This window comes from Branchiostoma lanceolatum, chromosome 4 (genome assembly GCF_035083965.1).
Source record: "Branchiostoma lanceolatum isolate klBraLanc5 chromosome 4, klBraLanc5.hap2, whole genome shotgun sequence".
Taxonomy (NCBI): domain Eukaryota; kingdom Metazoa; phylum Chordata; class Leptocardii; order Amphioxiformes; family Branchiostomatidae; genus Branchiostoma; species Branchiostoma lanceolatum.
The window spans coordinates 25886691-25909056 of record NC_089725.1 but is presented as its reverse complement, the minus strand read 5'-3'; the positions used below and the strand labels follow the sequence as shown (position 1 = coordinate 25909056).

The following is a 22366-nucleotide window of genomic DNA, read 5'->3' as shown; positions in this document are numbered from 1 at the left end:
TTCTTTCGGATGAGTGTGTTTATCTAGAAACACCGTAATGTTCATCTCTTACAGAGATGTTGGCTATCTGTGTCCTCTAATCCACGAAAGAATAATCCATGCAGTTTCAATAAATGTATGTGATTTATCCCTAGGTCAAAGTTCAGAGGTGTATTTCCGCGAGAAACAGGAGCACGTGCGGACAAGACCAACTTCTGCAGGTAGAGTGGCGAACGCAATACAGCTGTAAACAACAGGTTTGTCTGGCACCAATTTAAACGTGATTACCCTAGCCCCTGTAGGTTTAGACGTAGAGCCAAACGATGTCCAAAGAAGAACCGGAAGAGTACGATCAGCTGATGCAGGAAAACGCACACCTGGAGGAGCAGGTGAACATCAAGCAGGCGGTCATCAGGCAGCTGGTAACAGACATACACGCACTGTCACAGGTACTGATATTTCACCTGTCGTAATGTCAAATATCTATCTAAAACCTAAGTCTAATTGTTACAATTGAATTAAAAGAAGTTTTGGTCATAAAATTAGCAGGATTCATAAAGGCAATGGCTATTGACAGGAACAAGGAGGTTATAGACAGACAGGAACATCCTTATGTTACGTACATATATGAGACTACGACACAGTAATAAGAGTATAACGTTACTAGTAACTATAGTTTCATAATCATTATACTAGTAGTATCTAAAGGGTGTTGACTTACTTTAGAAAAGTTACATCTGTTTCTGTTCGATTGCAGAAACAGTAGTGATTGAAACCAACCAGACAACCAGCTGGTGTGTTACGCCGAATGGCGGTTATACCGGCTATATAGATACAGATACAGACAGACAAACTTCACCAAAGAAACTATTACCGGTAGTAAAGTTGTTGTTTTTAATCAACAGGAGGTTGAGGCCATGTACCTGCAACAGAAGTGGAACACGAAGGACAATGGACAGGCTCACCCCTCCCCCAAGCAGGAAGCAGCCAGAATCTGTCGGCAGCTGCAGCACAATCCACAGCTGTTTGAAGGTCTCTTCATTTTCCCTCCTTTGGATAAAGATGCCCAGTAGTCAGTAATACAATTTTAAGACACCCAGGGATAGATATGGCATCCAGTGTCCTGTTGTGTTCTTAGACAAAAGTAGTGTTTCTACATCAACCTGGAAACATGTTAAGATCCTTGGTGTTAGAACTAACAAGTGGATTTCAGGTGCTGCTACTACTTCAAGAGTGGAAGAAATTAAATGTACGACAGAGTAAGACTCTCTGTGTACATAGCATTTGGTGCTTGTAGCTATTCGTTTGTTGGTTGCTGGTACTACTCTTACCAACAGTGCCTTCAGTCCTTTTGCTAACGTGTTCGAATTCTAGGTACAAAATGATTGTTGCCTTTTTCACCAAATTGAATGTTTCTTTTTTACTGCACGTCTATTCAATATCTCTCCCTTTTATCAACAGATGTCTTATCACAACTAAATCAGAGAACGGCTCAGCTGACATCACAAGCTGCTGTTCTGAAGGCTGAGCTGCAGAAGTACAGTAAGACGTGATGTTGTAGGCTTTCAGCAGAAGATGCAGATGGCACGCCAGGGGCAAGATGCAGCACAACAGAGCAGAATAAGCTCTTTTCCCCATAGGGTCATGACAAGTACAGGTTGTGGTACTTGTCATCTCTTCATCATGACAGAGGAAGGGCATGAAGTAAGAAAGTTCTGTAACCATCAACACCAAGAGTGGTTTGCTAGGTTACTTATGTACCACACAGGGCCTGGACAAAGAAGTGTCTTGTCTCAATCTCTTAAAGAGTTATTGTAGCTTCCTAGCCAGTGGTCCATGTACCTTGTAAGAGACTTCTAAAGCAATAACAAGTCATCCAAGTCACCTTGTCAGCTCTTTCAACCTGAGTGTTGGGACCACAAGGGAGGATGTTTGTACCCTAATGATTATGATCTGAGCGATCTAGAGTACTAAGAGATCTGAAAGTAGAAACATGTAACACATGATTTCCAATTTTGAGTTGCCAAGTGTGGTGTGTTGGACTCAGAAAATTACACCATAATTCATAGAAATAATGTCGAAAATCTTCACATGTACAGATCACTTTATTATTGATTAAAATCATGTGTGACTTACAATATTTACATTCCACGTCACTGTGAAATGTTAGTTGCATCCACAAATTATTATTAGTTGCCTGACAGACATTTGCAAAAGCATTGTGCTATTGTACCAGCAATAGAACAAATACATCATGGTACCTAACTTTATATTTTACTTGGTGTATATCAATGCCTTGCAGATCTAAAATAAATGTTTCAATGACAGAACAAGGAAGACCGACATTCGTAAATCCCAAAAGAGTTGTGCTAATGCACTGGCCATAATGGAAAAGGTATGATTTATCATGAATACTTCCGAGATAAAGTTGAAGAAGGTACAATGGTATCTCTTTATATTTTCCACTTCTTACAATGATTAATTCCTACATGTACCTATGTTAAAAATCTTTAAGGTTTACAAATAAATGGCTTACACTTCTACACTACACAATGTACAATATATGTATATCAGACCTTTCACTATATCTGACTACGTAATGTTATTGTTAGTCTATTTCAGTTGGGTCTGTTTATGTGGAATGCAACGGTATGTTATGGAGTTCTGGGTCAGGACATTATTCTTTTATAAACCAACATTCGTGGAGTCACCATCAAATTTTCGTGTCTATGAAGGGATATACAATAATTTAATTTTAAAACATTTTCATCCTGTGCCTTTCATGTACCCACATCCCATTTTTATCAGTCCAATAATGTCAAATAACATTTAATCCACAGCAACTTTCTTGGCTCCAAGCTTCATGGCTCCTTTCCCAGACTTCTTCTCGGCACGTTTTCTCTCCATCTCTTGCCGTCTTTGCTGCTGCTTCTCTTCCCGTTGTTTTCTGGCATCATCTTTACCTGAAACAGAGAAGTTTTAATCATATAGTATACAAAATTCATCTTCATGTACTGTTTTATACAATGTGATAATCTTTGCATGACTATACAATCAGTTAAAAAAACTAGTGTACCATACGATTTAATCACAGTGAACAGTGAGGATATCACCAATCATTTCAATGATTAACATCTAAATGGTTGATTGATGTATTGGACTAAAGTGCTATTTGAAACAACTCAAAACGTCATAAACCTGCTAAAAAAGTAACTTAAAAAGAGCCAACACATTAAAACGTTAACGTTACTGCCACTTATTTTGGATGTTCGGGTGAGACAAAGCCATGTGCATCAGATAACAATACTAACTTTGGCTACTTCCACCACTGCCCCACGAGTCCCAGCTATTGTCCACATCACCCCAGTCATCCTGTTTTCTAGAAGAACCTCTCGAAACACTGGAGGATTTTGCTGACTTGGTATCGGAGCTCTGAGTAAGAAAAATGTATCAATCAATTTGGCAAGATATTGAAAATGAAGACCGTCTTTGAAAACGTTACAAATGGGAGTCACGCACGTAACAAGGTCTGTGACTCACTGCTGAGAAAGGATCATCCCCACTGCCACCCCAGTTGTAGGAGCTAGCAGGAGGCAAGGCTGAGGATGTAGTGATGTCATCTCCCCAGTCTTCATTATCCCAAGCATTGGAGGAGACCAGTTTTGGTGGGTTGGATGGGGCTGATGCCTGTGGGAATGGTGGGTAATTATGTTAATGAGGTGGCTCATTATCATAATCTATGTGTCATTGAAGAAGTTATGATATTACAGTATCTGCAGTGCTGACTAAACCTCATATAAGACTAGAAATAATTTCTATAAATATGAGGACTGGCTTTGGGGGTTTTCTCTGATAGTAGGAGTGTTCACAGGAAAATTAAGATGATCTTTTATTTCGCACTCCCACAAGCAAAACGGAACAATATAAACGACCATATATAAGGGGTGCATTATGGCCATAACAGCCAGAAGCATCATGAAGACTTGCGTCTGAGCGACACACTGAGAACTAGTTTCTCTCCTCTGCTTGGTGGAAAGTCCCCGGACCTAGGGTAGAAAGTACCCAGCTGTAGCGGCTGTAACCTGCCCTGATCCTGTACCAAGGCCAAGATGTCCCCAGGACTGAGCCATGGAGGGGCAGGCGTTAGTCATAGCACAGTAATGCAAGTGGCATCCAGCAGGATGTTAACAGAATGGGGCTCACTCTCAAGATGCTTCTGTCCTTTTACAAAATTACCATTATTTATTAGTCGTGAATGTTTATCAAAGCTTTAATTTGTGTGTGCAATACTTTGAATGTTTACTCAAGTAAAAGTTTAATGGTATGTACACGATACATGAAGTCAAGCTGTAGTTTTTGTGATTAACATTCAGTGTTTTGTCAAGCTCACTCTCCGATTTATCGTCTTATCAATTTATAATCATTCAACAAATGATTTGCAAAATTGATACATTAAAATTACCATATTTAACTCTTGAGTAAAATTACTTTCAAGTCACCTTTTTAGGAACATCAAAGTCTTCCCAAGCATCATTATCATCTCCCCAGCCTCCAGTCTCCTCTGTACCAAAGTCATCCTAGGAATGGAACATCATTTTTAGCCTTTTGGTCTACCAAATTGACATCTTTCATACCCAGAAGTAGTACAACGTTCTCTAATACTAATTAACTGTATATTAGATACTAATTGGAAACCTAACATGATCTGATTCCTGTTTGTTAATTACTAGTAATCTATTTACATGTTAAGTGAACAATTCAGCGCAATCTTATTCAATCGAGTTAAACGGGCTACCCAAAAAGCATACATATCATTGCAGTTTACAGGTCTGTTTAGATCTAACATGACTGTAATTCAACGAATCAAGAAACTACATATCAAACTCAAGGTAACCTTTACTAAAGTAACTGGATAGATTTAGGAAACTGTCAGACAACTACCTGAAATGTCTGGCCATTTCCTAGATCTAGCCAGTTGTTTATCTTATTAGCTGGATGTCTAACCTTCATTTACATATGAAACTGTAAAAGGGATGACCACACAGACCTCCATGGTGTCCTGAGCTTGTTTTGCACCCTTGAGTTCAGCCCATATCTCGTCCTCAGGGTTTGCAGGTCCTGCTTTAACAGCAGTGCTACCTGGTCTGGACAGCTGGGGAGATCTTTGTACAGGCTCCCTGGCTTTGGGGACTGAGAAGTCCTATAGAACCAAACACACAAGGTTGGTTATTAGCAGCATAAGATTTAAGTTGTAATATGAACTTTAAGGTTTGGCATTTGCATTATTCACTTGTGTGTGAAGCAATGGGATATAGTGAGCGAATTCTAAATGCATCTTGCACTAGAATGCTCACTAACAAGGCAGTAGGCTGAAAAAAGCATTAAAATATCAGTCTTGCCAGAGCACTAGGCTAAGCAAAGTGTTATGAAAATGGTTCTAGAGACCATTAGATAGAGCAAATATTTGTTTCTTACTGGCAACAAGTCAAGCATAAAGTAGCACAAATCTATTATTGCTTGCAGCCTTTTGAGCCAATCTTGGACAATGTCGTTTTCCTGCCCTTGAATAGATGACCCACCTCCATGCTGCCCCACTCTTCTGTATCATTCTCCCATCCTCCATCATCCCCAGACTCCCTCTCCTCCTCCTCTACTTCTACCTCAGGCTCCTGCCGGGTGCTTACTGGTGCGTTGGCTGGCTGGCTGGGTGTTGGCTCTACACTGGGTGCCTTTGCTACAGTTCATAGGGAAGAAAAGAACTATGTTTTGCCTTTCTTAAAATCCCTCTGTTTCACAAAGAGCAAAATTGTTACCGGTAAGATAGCATAGAACTTCTAAAATATTTGTTAACAGATAATTCAAAGCAATATTGACAAGAGGACCTTGAGTAATGTTTGATTTGTCATATTACAACATATAACAAAAGCAAATCAACTCATGTGCAGTATCATTCTATCTTATGTCATGATAATGATAGTACAAAAATGTATCTACTTTTTATAATATAATATAAGCTGATGAAATTCTCACCAGTTGGTTGCTGTGCACCTGTAGCTGCTGCAGCTGGCTTGTTGCCTCCCCTGTACAGTTTAGATGTGAGTGAGCTCACCCCAGTCACAGCCCATCCTGTCCAGCCACTTGCACTGCTGTCTGTGGTACCTGGGCTGTTCACTTCACTTTCTGTACCAGGAAACAAGTGGTTGGTTGGCTCTATAAGCATTGCTTTGTTTTTCCTTTGACACTAGGTGACTTTTACTGTTAGAATTGTTAAGTACAACAATTTGTTCCAGGTTGCTATGCCTAAAGCTGTTATAGTTTGTAGTTAATGCTTTATTGATACCACAGGAGAGTAATGTTTTGACTTGCCAGACACCAAACAAACAAAGAAACAAATCAAAGGGTACTCACCTAAGTTTGCCAACAATTCGGGGTCTTCCGATAATTTTTCCAAGCTGTCGACAAAACATCTGATGGCTTTAAAGGCCTGCATGGATGGAAAGAAGTAATAATATCAAAGGTCGATAAACAACACCATCAATCAGAAGTCCACCATTTAAGTAAATTGTGACATGCATTGTATGTTTGAAAAAAAGTATTTCCTAGTCTGATTATAGGAAAATGAATAAAGGGGGAAAAGACATATCATATCTCAGTCCACATAACTATCCCACCTGGTCCCTAACGCCCTTCTCCGGGTCCACTGTGAGTGTACAGAGGGTGGGTAGAGCCTTGCTGGCAGCATCCTTCAGAGGGAAGTACTTCTGGTTGGCAGCCATGGCCATCACTCCCGCTATTCTGGCTGGAGGGAAGGGGTCCTTCATGGCCCGGGTGAAGGCTGAACCAAGCACCTTCTGTCTTGTCTGCAAACAAAATGGCCAATGACATTGCACTCTCAACTATTGTTTATTCATTACTTTTGAACCTGTAAATTTCATGTCATCTTGAAAGACAGGTTGAATGACTGACTGTCAAATGGAGAGGTTAAGTTTGGTATCACCTATCAACAGCTTTACCTGAAATTTTCTTATCACAAAACTAAAAATGCAGAGAACAGTATTCGACCATTTGATTACAATGCACATTGTCAGCTTAATACACTGATGAACAGTATCACGTAGCAAACCTATCTATCGATCCAAATGTTTACTTGTGTGCATGTGTTTTGCCATACCTGTGGATTGAGATGACATGCAATCTTCCCTAGACACACAGTTGTGTTAGTTCTGATGCCACCCTGATCATCCTTGGACTGTAGTCTGGCAAAATGCTTCATCAGTTCTGTATTCAGGTTCTTATCGTTCAGTTTGGGAGCCATCAGCAGCATAGCCTGTGGGAAAAATAACAACACATAAATGACTGTCTGTAACTATGGCACAATTTCTTACTAAGGTGCACTGCCCTCAGAGAGTGCAAGGCATTGACAATGCAGCACAGCTACAGTATCAAATGAAGCCTTTATGATTTTCAACGTACCTTTGAGATGAGTTGTGGATGGGAGGGGTACAAACACCAGCAGTTGATAGAGAGAATGGAGAACAACGATGGCTGGCCTCAGTACATGCAGCTACACATAGACATGCAGTGACCACGATAACGATTATTCTACTCACCTTGACGGTTTGTTCCCTGATGGCAGGGTTTGTATCCATGAAGCCATGAACAATCTGAGGGAAGATCTGGTCGTTGATGGTAGCTGGCTGCAAGTGCTCGATGAACAAGTCCATCTGAAACACAAATATTCAAACATAAGAAGTCATGCTAAATCATGATTTCCCTACGTTATACTCTGCCACGGGCTCTCTACTGTGCCCATCCTTCCATCCTTTGCTGCTCGGGATGGACAAAATATTCAACAATTCTGTCCTGTTTGACAGACAAAAATAAATTGACATTTTTTCTTAAGCTAATCAGTAATGCCACAAAACTTTTGCAAAGTCAAACTCAACTCAAAGTATTGATTAAGCCATTTTGAATTTGCCCCTTTTAATGCAGGAAATAGCATTATAGAGGGTGCTCAATCAGGAATCCTCCAACTGAAGACAAAGTCAGAAAAATATAAGACATATTACCTGCATTAGAAGTTTGATTCTTGTTGACCTGTCTGTAGATGAGAAGAGCTTCACCACACACGGGACTATTTTCTTCTGGTAGTCTTCCTGATCAAGGAGTCTTCCAAGCTGTGAAATAATAATGTATTACTCACCCAACTGCATGGTTAGTTAAGGTATAGTCCTTCTTGCACCAGATGGTGCATATGGTGGCACCCATCTCTGTTTCAAGAGCCCTCCGGCCACACAACTTTGTACAATCAATACAGGATGGAGCTAGTCCAGTGGTGGTGATGTGTGTCTTACTATTATACTCTTTCCCAGGATCAATCTCACCACCTACTGAATGTAAGTTGAACAGCAAATAGCTGACTTCAAAGTCTGAAGCAAACAACTATTACTGTAATCTATTCAGAGAAATAAAGTCTGAAGTAAACCATACTAGTTGATATCTATAAAGCTAGTGGCAAACTATTAATGACCTTCAGCTAAATTTGTTGGTTGCCATAGGGTCACTGAGTATCAAATCACTAAAGAGTCAATGTATTTTCCTGCAGTGTCATGCTGGCTTAAATAGGCTGTGTTTCGTCACCTTGAATAAAGGAGCCAACACAGAAGAGCCAGCATTGCCGAACTCATAGGCGTTCAGCAGCTGTGGCAGGATCCTGTGTTTACAGAAGTTGTCTGGAAAGTCATCCAGCTTCGGGGTCAGCTCACTGAAGAACTTTGTCTTCTCATTTTGATCCTTGATCTGGAATAGGGACAGTAAGCAAACATGTTGAGTGTTGGCTTAAGCATATTTAGGGAGGTACTTTAATATGATGTAAGTTTGGTACAATGTATTTTTGTAACTCAGCATAGGCTCTTGACACAAAAGAATAAGTACGTGTAAGTCTCTTTAAAGATGTGTTTTTTTAGGTAGTAATATGTTAGTTGTCTTCATAGATGTACCCAATAGGTAAAAGAAGCCTGTTAGATACAAGCAGATTGTCTAGTATAGTACCTGCTGTTCCTCCAGGAACAGGTTTGTATCCACAAAACTGTTCTTCATGAAGCCTCCTGTCTTCCTACAGGACTGGATGAAGTTGGCAGGGTTGGGACGAACTTTAGGGTTAGCTCCGACTAACTCACAGTAGTTGGGCACCAGGGACTTTGGGATCTGTGGAACCAAAACAACTGTGTTCTAAAACAAGCTGATTCAGAATCTCTGCACAATGTAATAAAGAAACAATCACCAAAAACATACAAAAACTGCATGATAAAAAAGACAATACAATCACCCCTTCTTGACTTTCTCCGTCAGTTCCAACCTAATAAGAAGTGTAGGGAAGAACAAGAGGTACAAAGTAGTAACAAGGAGATGTGTTACTGCATGGTGATTTGTGAATTTTATATTGCCAAGTACTTTCTGCGGAATTTTCATTTTTCCAAATACTTAATGTATGGAATCAATTAAATGTTAAATGCCCAAATTGTAACATCTAACCTGTCAAAGTGGAGTCAAGTTAGTGCTCTTGGCTGATTTTAGTTGCAATTTCAATAAATAAAGATTTGTTTAAGTCATTCAATTGGATTCTTTTAGTGACAAATGGTTATGTCTTTATGATTGGGAGGTAAGATATAAACATACGAATATGTGATGACCTTGGCGTCATTTTGAAATCAAGTCCAGCATCTGATTATCTGAACCATTTATGATAAAATAAAATTGCCAAACAATGTGGATTTCCTATTGATCACCATGTGTTCAGATTAGTAGAAAAGAAGTAAGACGTTACGTTCAGTTACTAGTAAGATTCAAAACCTAAAGAAGTGCAGTAATAAAGAAGGTGATTCTGGATAGCACATAATATTGGTTATAGAGGTATTTAGCAAGCAATAGATGGAAGAAGCAGTTCTTTATAGTTCTTAGAAGATGGCATTAGCACATCATCTTGCAGACTGGAAGTTCCAACATTCTAATTATGACCAATGGCCAGCTGGTATTCATTCATCATGCTCTCTAACAATAATCAACAAAGTTCACAAGTATATATATGTACTGTACATGATCATCAAATAAGTTGTACATGTATATCCACAATCATCAGACCACTTGTAAATAACAGCTGACCCACCTTCCCCAGTGCTTTGAGTGCTGATGTTCTCGGCAAAGGTCCATTGAAGACTTCCCAGATTAGACAGCCCAGACCCCACATGTCAGAGGACCTATCCAGTTCAAATGTCCACATCAATACTATTACTAGCAGAGCATATGCAAGAAAGTTCAGTCGGAACAGCATTTGCTGGAACATATTTACTTCAAATGAAAACCTTATACATATAATTCATATCACCACATGCAACATCTGAAAGAAAAAAAACTTTTCTAACAAAGCTTTGTGCTTTACTTGTCAATATACAGTTATCCACTGCAGGCATTCGTCATAGAATTAGCACAGTCCACCCTGTCTATAACGTTATGGTGACTACTCAAGGGACTTAGTTAACAGGTGGCCACTATAGAGAGGATACTTAATGCTTAGGTCAATGGTAAAAATAATCTAAGGGACCACAAAGTGTCAAGCTATTGGCCATGGTTGGATTCGAAGGAAGGGTATTATTGTTGGAGCTGCATTCATTTCACAAGGGACGTTAAGTGGGGGTCCCATGATCGAGGAGGTGCATCGATCATATTAAAATACATAATGACATAACAGACTCATTACTCAGATGGGTACCTACTAACTATATTTATTACACAGAGGTTGTCTCTGGTATAGGTTTAAAGATTAGATAATGTATTATAACATGGAAGACATGCACACTGACCATTTCTCCGCCTTCCTCCCTCTGCTCAGGTCGTTCTTCTCCGGCGGGTCGTACCTCTCCAGTGCGGGGAGGATCTTGACAGGAGGGATGCTGCCCTCCCCCGTGGCCGGGTACATGTAGTCCACCCCACCCAGCTTCCACTCCCCGGCAGGGTCCACGAACACGGAGGCACTGCACACGTTGTTGTGGATCAGGTTCACATCGTTCACAAAGAAGCTCAAGGCTTTCTGGATATGGGGGAGAGGGAAACGGCTAAGTGTGAGGTATATGAGATTGAGAATCTTCAAAGGTCATAAACATTGTCTTCCTACATAATAATAACCTACTGCATGCGATTTACTGTTCAACTGTTGAAGCTAAATGTCAACTAGATAGCCATCATAGGCATGTATCCTCACGTACATTGATTATCTTCACAATCAAATACTAAAGTTCAAAATAAATATCCTTCAACTTTGATACCTTTACAACAATACTCAATGCAGAGATGTCTGTTGTGCTGCTGAGTTTGCCTTAATCATATCAATCTGTCTAGATTTTTTCACTGCAAAGAACTTACCACTATCTGGTGCAGTCCCCATGAGATGACCAGTTCATTGGGTTTTTGCTCAGCTATATATGTTGTCAAGGGAACCACTGGTTCAGTTACCACATACACTGTCTTGTCCGTCTGTAGAGGGGGAAGTACAATGTAACATCTTCGTTAATGTATTAATAATACAGCAGGTAAATCATGACTGATCAAAGAAAATCCTTACGAAAAACATTTAAAAAGATACACTAGCAACTTTCAGTACTGGGTAATGAAATAATTTATCTTCAATACAGAGGGGCTGTGTTACTTGCCTCTAAACTGTCAACATAGGTAACAACATTGGGATGACGAAGTGTTTTGAGTCTTTTCAGGGCGGCTTTGGCTGTCTGCATCTGGAAACAAAAAAGACAAACATTCAAAAATTTTTGTTGCAATTAACATTACAATTTGTTCCAACAGAGGTTCATTTACTGAGGATTTTAAAAATCATTACACAGTTTATATCTAACGTCATATAGAACAACATTCAGTCAAATTCCATCATGAATAAGTCTTTACTTGTCTTGTGATCTTAAGTTTTGTCTCACGAAACTCACCTGTGTCTCATTATAGTCTTTAACGTCAAACACAAACACTGAAACTGGTTCTCCATTGGCCTGTATGAACAAAGTGTATTAGCTTATTATCAAACATGTATCGTGACTTCTAGAAACAGGATTATGATTGTCATGTAACGTTAGCTGTCAATGTTAGTCCAAATCCAAAGGTGAAGTGTTTTCTCTGAAGCGAAAGTTACTTTAGCATGATAACAAAAATGTCTTACAAATCAGGCAGCAGATCTAACGTTAACAATGCATTCTATTTGAACGTTTATGAAACAAAACTGCCTGAGTCTATTGACACAATGATCAGGCTCCAATGATCCTGTCAACAGTGGAAAAATTGCACTGCTGACAGGATGATCCTGTCAACTGGAAAATTTGCACTGTTGGCAAGATTATCCTGTCAACAGTGGAAAAAATGCACTGTTGGCAAGATTATCCTGTCAACAGTGGAAAAAATGCACTGTTGACAGGATGATCCTCATTCCTGTCAACAGCATTCCTGTCAACAGTGTAAAAGATGCACTGTCACTTGACAGGATCATCATGTCAACAGTGCATAATTTTCCCACTGTTCACAGGATGATCAGGATCATCTGTAAACAGCGCAAATTTTCTACTGTTGACAGGATCGTCCTATCAATAGCCACTTCCAACAAAAATACTTAAGTTTGTGCAAGACACAACAACCATTGAAGGAAGAACAAATCTAGCCACGTCGGCAACATCAAGAGGCAAGACCAGCTCAGGCTAGGGACGTCAGCCCACCTTCCGTTTCCCCTTGTGTAACGTCCAGATAGACTTCTCCTCTAGCCCCGGCACCACATCTCCGATTTCAAACGCAAAGTTTGCTGTAGGATCTCTCGAGAAGAATGACCACATTGCGGAGTAATTCAGAGATAAACATCAATGATCTATCAATATCTTGTCGCCCCTCCCCACACTTTCACGTCTGCAAACTTTTTGAGTGCACAGATTTCGTACCTGCGCACCAGAATTTGTCGTAAAGTTTGTATTTTTGTCGTAAAATCACACAGCCACACTACGTTAGGTCAAAGTTGAGAGAAAACTTGTTAGGAGGAATGATAGCGTTATAAGACAGGAATAAATATCAGTCATTTCCTGTGGTTTTAGATCTTTTCATCACATTTAAGGTCACTTTTGTCATTGAACAGACAGTAACGTTAGAACACTACATTAAATAATCTTATTTGATTGGATTATTAAGATTTTGCACCTTCATAGTTTACAAGTGTTGTTGATTTGAAGACAGCTGTTCTGGCACATCATACCTCCTGATAAATACCGGGAATTTCTGACCATACGGACACTTGTACTCACATGTAGAAATGTTTAATTTGCCCAGATTACTATTACACAGTGTGGCGATGGCAGGTAACACAGGTGCTCCTCTACTGCTCCGACTGGTGGCCGCATCGGTTTCTGTAGCGGAAAAGGCAGGAACGATCGTCAGGAATGTGTTCGACAGCGGGGAGCTGGGGGTGGTAGAGAAGGTAAAAATTATGATACAAAATTTTACATTCATTTGTATATTTATCGTTTATTATTATTGCCGACAAGTTACCTGCAAAAGTTTGGCTATAAGAGCAAAGAGCATTTGATATTTAACCTCCTTGTGACCACAGAAAAGTTTTCCCCTGGGAGCATTTTATGTATTTCTTAGTGGTGTTTTGATTGTCACTTCTTAGTGGGGATTTGATTACCCCCAACTTGCGTCTCAACGTCCAGGCAACCCCACTTCCTTTTTAGCTGAATGTAAACATCTTACAAAAAAAGTAACAGAAGAAGAATTTGTAATGATAAATTTTATTTTAAATGTAACAAATAAATAAAATACTTTTGTCAGGAACATCCTATTAACTAGAGCAAAAGAATCTTATTGACAGCAACATTCTATCAATAGCCTTGATGTAGTTACGTTTATGCCACTATCATGACTATGTCTCCTCAGCATGAAGTATGTCACCATGACCGTGCACTTTCTCCTTGCTAATTTCATGACAATTTGTGTAAAGAGGCAGATTGGACTATGCCCCTAGTAGTAACCTTACCCTTTGTTTGTCTGCTACTATTACTAGCACTTCATTTTGCTTGTACTCAGAATGACTTTGCATTTCCAGCAATGAATAAGCCATTTTCAATACAATTAATTTCCAAAGCCAACAAGCTATTTTTTATTGATAGTGTGTCACATGAAAAAAATTGTTATTACTGTAACAACAAAGTACTAGTACTAGTGCCCTGCTGGGAAATGGGCTTTAAATGACACATGTTATGAAAGCCCCGCCCACAAGTCACTACTGACCATGTTCCAATCAGTATTGTAAGTTGGAAATACTGTGGGTTTTTTTCAGGTTATAATATGATGTCATTTGCTCTCATAATAGGATGGGAAGAATGACCTGCAGACTCAGGCTGACCGCTCTGCTCAGGAGTGTATCGTACAGTCACTGTCCAGACAGTTTCCTAAAGTCACCATCATAGGGGAGGAGGTGAGACACAGGAAATGATTTCTTTCACTCCTGTAGTTTCTATACATAACTGTTATGCATGATTTGTGCTCCATTGGACCATTGCAACTTTGATAGTCTTAGACAACTATAGTATCGATAACGACTTGATTAAAAGTTAATAATTTTGTTATTAGTGTGGCAATATTTTCTGAGGAGAAAAAGCACTGTGCTTCATTTTATGAGACAGTGTTGATTATTGTTTTCTATCATCTATTGACTGGACACTGAAACTTGTGTCTTCATTTCTCCCTCATTCCTTTGTCTTATATTTTTCCTTGTTCTGTTATCAAAGGAGCCAACAGATGAGACAGTGGATGAGTCGCACCTGGTGACTGGGTTGTCAGAGGAGGTGTTGAAAGCAGTTTGTCCTCAAGACCTCCAGTCTGTCAAGGATGAAGATGTAAGTTTGTGTAGGAGAAATCTGCAGTCACCTACTGATCAACATTTCCTGAAATGTTCAACTCACTGGCCTTGAACGAGCCATCACTTGGCTTTGAGAGCGATGGTGTGAAGTTGGTATGGGACATTTTTGTCCTTCCTCTAAGGTTTAAATGGAGGTCTGATTTATATAGAAAATTTGAGAATAGTAGTCTCAGAAGATTGTGCTGATCAGTTTGTTTCATTGCCATATCCTTCACAGGTGGTTGTATGGGTGGACCCTCTGGATGGCACTAAGGAATATACACAAGGTTAGTACTTGGGAGTTGGGACCTTCTATTTTAGAGGGTATTTGTTTATTGGGTACGTATTATTGTTGCTTTTTCGTCTTAAGTACTCTATGGACGTGGAACGAGCCATGACAGTATTGACAGTGAATAATTGTGTGTAAAAGTCAAGACCAAATCACAGATATGATGCAAAGTAAGAAGTAAAAATCAAGAAGAAAAAGATTCAACATGACAATGATAACTTTTTTTTCCTCCCCAGGTTTCCTGGACCATGTAACAGTGTTGATAGGTGTGGCAGTGAAAGGGAAGGCAGTAGCAGGAGTGATTAACCAGCCTTATTACAACTACAAGGCTGGTCCAGGGGCGACTCTTGGTCGTACCATGTGGGGCATCGTTGGACTTGGAGCATTTGGTGTGGAACGTCTGGTTCCTCCAGCTGATAAATGGATTGTTACCACCACAAGGTAAACTATTGTTTAAATTACATGTCAACAAGTTTGCATTATTGCTGTCAAGATTCCCTCTTCTCAAAGTCAAAATAAGGGACAACCATTCTGTCAATTTTATGATATCTGATAGTGGTACAAAAACATTGAGGCTAAGACAGTGTCTTGAGTTTTTTGGTGAAATTCATGCTCTTTCTTTGGACTTTTGGGTCACTTGGTATTTTTACTTTGGAATGATGGCATATACTACCAGTGTATGTTTTAAATATATCATCAGCAATACAAAAGTTACTCAAGCAACTGGATAGATTTTTGTAAAAGTTCAGATGTTTCAGATAGATAGCATCCACTACATGTATATTTTATTTGTCACCAAAGATAGTGGATTCTGTCCAAAATCTATCCAGTTGCTTGAGTAACTGTTACCTTGCATATCTTATTACCTGAATGCCTAACCCTCATCAATGTACCTGTACCATCATTTTGTTACCTGGATACACTTGATGTGTTTTAGATCCCACTCCAACAAGCTGGTGACAGATTCCATCGAGGCCATGCAGCCTGATGAAGTGCTCAGGGTGGGAGGAGCTGGGCACAAGGTGTGGAGACAATAGCGCTGATTGTGTTGTCGCTTATAGATCTTAGGTCTACCTGCTGTAAGGTATAACATATGATAAGAACTATGATTCATTGACGTCTGCTATAGAAACCATGTGTTGCAATCACCTAATATGTAAGATTTTTAGTAAACTTTATGACAGCATACACAATAAAAAACTTACACAAGCAGCTGGATAAGTTTTGTAAAACGTATCTTAACTTTTTACAAAAGTTATCCAGTTGCTTGAGGAACTTTTGTACAGTTTTACCTAGATGTCTAACCTTCATCGACGCATTTTGACGACATTTCATACCAAGATTATGTCATCATCACTTATACAGGTGCTGCTGGTTATAGAGGGAAAGGCTCACGCGTACGTGTTTGCCACACCTGGCTGCAAGAAGTGGGACACCTGCGCACCTGAGGCCATCCTCCATGCCCTGGGAGGCAGGCTGACGGACATCCACGGGAACGCCCTGCAGTACCACAAGGACGTGAAGCACCCCAACACTGGAGGTGTTCTGGCCACGTACAGCGACCATGACTGGTACCTGAGCAGGATGCCTGAGTCGGTGAAGGAAGCTGTGAAACCCTGACTAGAAACAAAGTCCCGTTTGTAATAATCAATTGCTGGAAATCTTCTGATTAACTTTGCAATAAAGACCCTTGAAAAGAGATTAACTTTGCAATAATGGGACATTACAGTAGTTTCTATAAAATGTCATCAGGTGTAGAAAGAAAGAAAGAAAGGCTTTGGAAAGCATAGACTATAAGAAGTGGGAATAGACTTTTTGTTTTGTTTTGGGAGGGTAGTCACCATCAGGTAGTGTACTAGCCATTGTGGGCACAAGCAACATGCTGCTACATTTGTATAATCATGTCAATGATGTTTAAGATTTTGTTCAGGTACAAGTAAAATGAAATTGCTACCCGAAATTCCAGTTTATGTCAAAAAATGTACATGATTAATGGAAATATGTTTTTACTAATGACAAGAAACAGTTCTGTTCTGTGACCCAGTGATTGTTGGTGTTTTAGGTGAAAAAATACCATTTTGTATACAAATAGAATATACTGCATCCCAGAGGCACAAATAAAAGTCAAATTCCACAGTTGTACAAACTTCTGTGTGTGTGTGTTTGTTTGTTTGTTGAAGATTATATTATGTAAGTAGAAATGTGCACCTTTGTGTAGTTGTAGAGAACTAAAAAGTGCTTTGAAATACCAAAGGATTGTGAAAATCGTTGATGAGGGTTAGACATCCAGGTAATAAGATACGCCAAAAGACAGTTACTCAAGCAACTGGACATAATTTTGAAACAGTCACTGACAAGACGTTTCAGACAGCATCCGCAATCTTTCGTCAGTGACTAACCTCGATTGTTAAAATCGTTTGTTACCAGGAATCAGTCAGCTTTGTACGTTCATAGCACAAGCGGAAACGAATTCTCCCAATGGTCTATCCCTCCTCGATCACATATCAATCAAGTTGCTAATAATTCATCAACTACCAGCATCTGTTCTCAGGATGAATTCAGCTTCTTATCCAGGACAAGTACGTTTGTCCTGCTGAGGACAAAAGCGCTCATGTACACACGCCCTGGGCTTTCAGTAAGACGCGTCGAAAATGCTGCGCGCGAGTTTTAGCAAATTTACAAATGCTTGGTTTGTTGGAATTTTCGTAGATCTGTGTTATTACAGATCAAAGTTGCGCTTTGTTTGGATCATTCTGTTTATCAATGTTTGTTACTGATCATGATGAAATTACCCCACTTTTCTGTATCCGTAACAGCTGAACAATCTCAGCTCTCTGTCCTGTTCGCTCAATACGATTTCCCGGATTAAGAACTTTGATGAGATTACATTTCTTGTCGGCGTCCTAGGTGCACACAATCCCTCCCGGCCATGGGTATGTCGTGCCGGCCAATTTCCCCCGTGAAATCCTCCATTAGATTTAGACTCCGTTTCACTTCTCTTATTCTGGGGCCACGAAAGTAATGCGAAAAGACCACTTGACTTAAGCGATAATCAATTAAGCAAGAAATTCAAAGCAAGCAAGCTAAACCACTTTTGAGAAAGTTGAGCGCGTCTATGTGATACTGTAACTACGGTAACTCCAAAAAATAAAGCTGGCCACTTTTTTTCCGCTAACGTTGTATCTCACAAGAATCTAAACATTTACCTCCTTGTATAATCATTTAGTTTTAAACTAAGTTGGACCGTGTCGATCCGACCACAGAAAGCTCTAAGGTGCCCATTGTAAGTTTGACGTCAGTAAACAAGTCTTGTACAGCGGTGTAGAGTTACAGTCGGGTACTTGGTCTGTGTAATCAGACAGCAGACAGAAATCCCAGAACCCCACTGTAACGGTCATTCGGCTGTGTAACGTCTGACGAGTGTGCGCGCCTTTTTCTCATCCTGACACAGCTTCCCAACAACAAGTTTCAAAGATGTTCGCAAAGGTAAGTGAAACATGTCTCAGTACAGAGGGAATGTCATGACGACTCCGATGATGCACTGTTCTCTTAGATGCTTTTTTTTGCTGGTCGACGCCTGTAAGAATTTTAGCCGGGGACTGCCGGAGACAAAAACGGATCGGATTTATTGGGTCTTCCTTTCTGTTTTCCCGTACTTCACTACTACAACAGTCCACAAACCATTGGGAAAAAATGCGCTGTCTCGTTTATAGTACTATTTTGGTCAGTGTGCGCACGTTTTAGCAGTATTTCTGCAGGGCCTTAGTAATACTCGTGAAATACTAGTATTGTGTACACGTGGCCTAGCCGAGTCCATCTGAGTTCTAGTAGCAGGGCGGGACTCTGTGTGCCGGTAGCAGTGGTGAATACACATGTTGTTTACCAAGGCAATAAATCTAAAAGCTACCATGTGGGAGAATACGCACTGACCACGTCAAATCTAACAACGTAAGGGCAGCAGGACGGCACGGCAGCTTGGCGGTCTTGAGGCAGGAGAGTCGGTCTCAGAACACCTGCTGGAAAAAGATGTAACTCGATACTGATTTCAAGTCTAATCTATTATAGTATGGCCGACTGTCTTCACAAGAGCCCGTGACTTTATATAACGTTACACTTCTGCTTAGCGAAGCAGGTAAATACCTCTTCAGGCAGAATTTGGCAAGGTTTGTGCCGGGGACCAGGGAAGTTATTTGTCAGTCGCTTGGCGCTGGCCGGATCTACGTATACCATTGCCCCTTAACGAAGTTGTAGGTTGACGTCAGCACGTGTCCTTCGAGGCCTTTCGTTTACACAGCGAGATGCCATGCCTTATAAAGGCTCCTTTGGTCTGATGTCGTCTGCCTCAGGTAACCAGAAAAGGTTGACAGTCTCCGTTCAAGTTGTTATTGTTAGCGTCGGGTTTCCACGCGCTGAAAGCCCGCACAGTGTTTATATCGCGAACTCCGGAAAACCTTTTCGTGTCCGTGAAATGTCGTCCTTTTGCTATAATCTGAACGAAACAAAAGAATGTTTGGAAAGGTAAATATTGAAAGAGGGATCTGATCTTGTTGTTTCACCTGGCTTTGTTTCCTCCCTACTTGAAAAGAGCCTGAGCATCTGTACTACGGGTTCTGCGTCCAAGGGACAAAATATACAGAGTGATTTAGGATTTTGTGAATCACGGACAATAGAAAATGAGTATCTCGCTTGCGTTTCTGTCCATTTGTACTCAAGTCCCGCGTATCAGGCAAGCATGATGATACAGTCTGTATTTGCTCTCGTTGCTTTCAATTTACTTAAACATATTTGTCTCTGAATGGGTGGTCCTCACTTGACTCATGGTTTCAAAGCTTTCTTGAATCGCTCAAGTTGTTTCACGGAGTATTTACAGAGCTATCAGAAAGACGCTTGCCATTAAGAAGCCCGGCTTCTTGTTTTGTAATTAGGTAGGCCTCTCTGGCACAGGGTTTGTAGTGCCGACGGCAAGGACAAAAGTCGCGCAATGTTTGTGGACATGAGAGTACCATGCAAAAACGCAGTGCTGCTTTGGGTCAGACTACCGGATATTGACTGCTACAGACGTAACTAAATGCTTGTTATATACACAATGAAAACTAAGATATTCTGGTTCTTTTTGGCAACCATCAAGCCAGAAACTTAAAGCGGGCCAAACTCGAAGCGCAATTCATTTTCTATAGCCGATAGTGGAAAGGATCGCGATTTATGCTTCGGTCCCATTTCCAATCTGATATACAAGACAACAAAAGACACAAAACGTAAAACAATTACTCCTTACCATATATTGTATATTTTCTTGATATGCATTTTATGTTTTTCGTTTTTGCAAACAGCCCGGCCCGGCCCCGGATTGGATTTGGGACCAAAGTATTAGCCGATCACACCGGGTCACCACGCCCTCTTCTCGATAAGTTTAGAAAATGTAAGGTAGACGCGATCTTTTAAGGCTGTTGTGCAATTTGTTGAACTAAAAAAATGAATATTCTTGCAGGCTTTCCTCGTTGCTGTAGTGCTTGCCGTCTTCGTGACCAAATGCGCAGTTGAAGTGGGGGCGCAAACAAGTGAGTACGGTGGCGTTTATACTCAAATACAGGTGCTGCAGACCTCGGTCGATTTTTTATTTATTTTCTTTATTAAACTTCACGGAATGAAATCTGAGAGGTGTTGGCAACAGGATCGATGCATCCTTTACAAGGCCAACATGTCCAGAGTACATTTAAAAACAAATAAAGAATCCTTGTTTGATGCTGATAGTTCTTGCGAAAGTCGCATCTTTAATTGCGATGTCAGTTTGAGTCTACGGAGTACCAAGGAGTACGTTTCCTATCGGTGTCAGGTACCGTATGCGTCACCAAATATTTGTCCGGGGCTGTTAACGCTCATCAAGCATTTGCAACCCATTACAGTCTTAAATGTAGTTAATACGATCATATCTTAATGTATACTTGTCAAGTGTTCACATCTTGAGTATGTTCTTGACATTTCCAGCCACGATGAGCCCCACCACCATGAACAACACCATGGCAGTGTCGACAGACGCACCAGGTAACGTTGAACACTGTCACTCCATTATATATGTCCTTGGGGAAGGGGTCGTCCTTTTTTGTCAGACGATTGGAAAATTACAGTATGACTATGAGTGTAATGGAATAGTAGCGATACGTCGATGAAGGTCAGACATCCAGGTAATAAGATACACAGTACACTGTTACTGGATAAGTTTTATAAGGTCAGACGTTTCAGATAACATCCGCTGATAGCTTTACATGAAACACCGGCTGACGAAAGATATCTGATGCTATCTGAAATGTCTGACCTTACAAAACTTATCCAGTTGCTTGATTAACTTGTGTACTGTGTATCCTATTACCTGTCCATGTCTAACCTTCAACGACGTATCGACAATACCTATCCAGTTGCTTGAGTAGCTTTTGTACTGTAAATAGCGGCCATCTTTCCGGTCGAATTTTTATTGCCAACTGTAACTGTTCAGATTAGATTAACTCTTTTGACTTTTGGTGCAACAGTGACAAAACTGCTGTTTGTTGCATGTTGCGTCATACATAACTAGAGTGAAAAACAACACCCTTATAAACTAATAGCATCAAAAGCTGGTGCCAGAAACCCAAAGTGACTGGCCAGAGGTAGGGATACACTAATCTCCAAGCAGATCTACAGTTGCAAAGGCCGTATCCGACTGGCAAAAGGAGTTGTTATAGTTGCAATTGTAGCTATTCAGATTAGTTGAACTCTAAGACTGTTAAGAATTTTTGGTGCAACACTGCTGTGTTTGTTGCATGTTGTACCATACAATGTAAATGCAGCGTGTAATTTTGCCTTTCCAGCCGGCGGAGCAGCCGGCCTTGCAGCGGCACTGTTGAGTGTCCTGATGCCGGCACTGATGGCCTTCCTGCTGTCACACTGAGGCTGACAGACTGCTGGACATTACTAGCTGTCAATCAAATATGGCATAGATTTGGGTAGAGGCTCGTGTAGCATTTTAATATGCAGTTTTCTCCTCATCCTTGTTGGATGCACTTATCGAAGAAAAGACCAGACTTAGTGTGCATGGTCAATGGATTTCACTTATCATATACAGTTTTTGTCATGTACAAGTAAACTCTAATCGAAATGAATTATAAGGGATCTGCATCTGGATATAGGAGTCG

The 22366-nt window shown here is 40.4% G+C and overlaps 3 protein-coding genes and 1 long non-coding RNA gene across 5 annotated transcripts; 3 read left to right on the top strand and 1 right to left on the bottom strand.

Annotated features, from left to right (window-relative positions):
- Positions 1–138: 138 nt before the first annotated feature.
- Positions 139–2119, top strand: LOC136433685 (uncharacterized). The gene is made up of 3 exons (XM_066426119.1): positions 139–428; positions 885–1011; positions 1441–2119. The coding sequence occupies exons 1-3, from the start codon at positions 303–305 to the stop codon at positions 1530–1532; spliced, it is 345 nt and encodes a 114-aa protein (XP_066282216.1). The 5' UTR covers positions 139–302; the 3' UTR covers positions 1533–2119.
- Positions 2066–12979, bottom strand: LOC136433680 (N-terminal kinase-like protein). Of its 2 annotated transcripts, XM_066426113.1 has the most exons (21): positions 12744–12979; positions 11970–12029; positions 11685–11765; positions 11398–11508; positions 10839–11065; positions 10145–10235; positions 9308–9337; positions 9031–9186; positions 8620–8778; positions 8049–8156; positions 7590–7703; positions 7151–7306; positions 6651–6839; positions 6388–6463; positions 6010–6159; positions 5559–5713; positions 5027–5179; positions 4479–4556; positions 3520–3666; positions 3291–3411; positions 2066–2942 (listed from the first exon to the last, which is right to left on the bottom strand). In XM_066426113.1, exons 1-21 carry the CDS (start codon positions 12855–12857, stop codon positions 2809–2811), a joined length of 2610 nt encoding a protein of 869 aa, XP_066282210.1. In that variant the 5' UTR covers positions 12858–12979; the 3' UTR covers positions 2066–2808. The 2 variants fall into 2 exon arrangements, with proteins under 2 accessions (XP_066282210.1, XP_066282211.1); XM_066426114.1 differs by lacking the exon at positions 9308–9337 and having other exon boundaries at positions 12744–12977.
- A 318-nt stretch (positions 12980–13297) lies between these two features.
- On the top strand, positions 13298–17346 carry LOC136433682 (3'(2'),5'-bisphosphate nucleotidase 1-like). The gene is made up of 7 exons (XM_066426115.1): positions 13298–13489; positions 14384–14488; positions 14802–14909; positions 15150–15198; positions 15437–15641; positions 16138–16222; positions 16566–17346. Exons 1-7 carry the CDS (start codon positions 13325–13327, stop codon positions 16818–16820), a joined length of 972 nt encoding a protein of 323 aa, XP_066282212.1. The 5' UTR covers positions 13298–13324; the 3' UTR covers positions 16821–17346.
- A 1208-nt stretch (positions 17347–18554) lies between these two features.
- LOC136433679 (uncharacterized) lies at positions 18555–22355 on the top strand. The gene is made up of 4 exons (XR_010755652.1): positions 18555–18686; positions 20689–20758; positions 21186–21242; positions 22043–22355. It is a non-coding gene; the product is annotated as an uncharacterized lncRNA (long non-coding RNA).
- Positions 22356–22366: the final 11 nt, after the last annotated feature.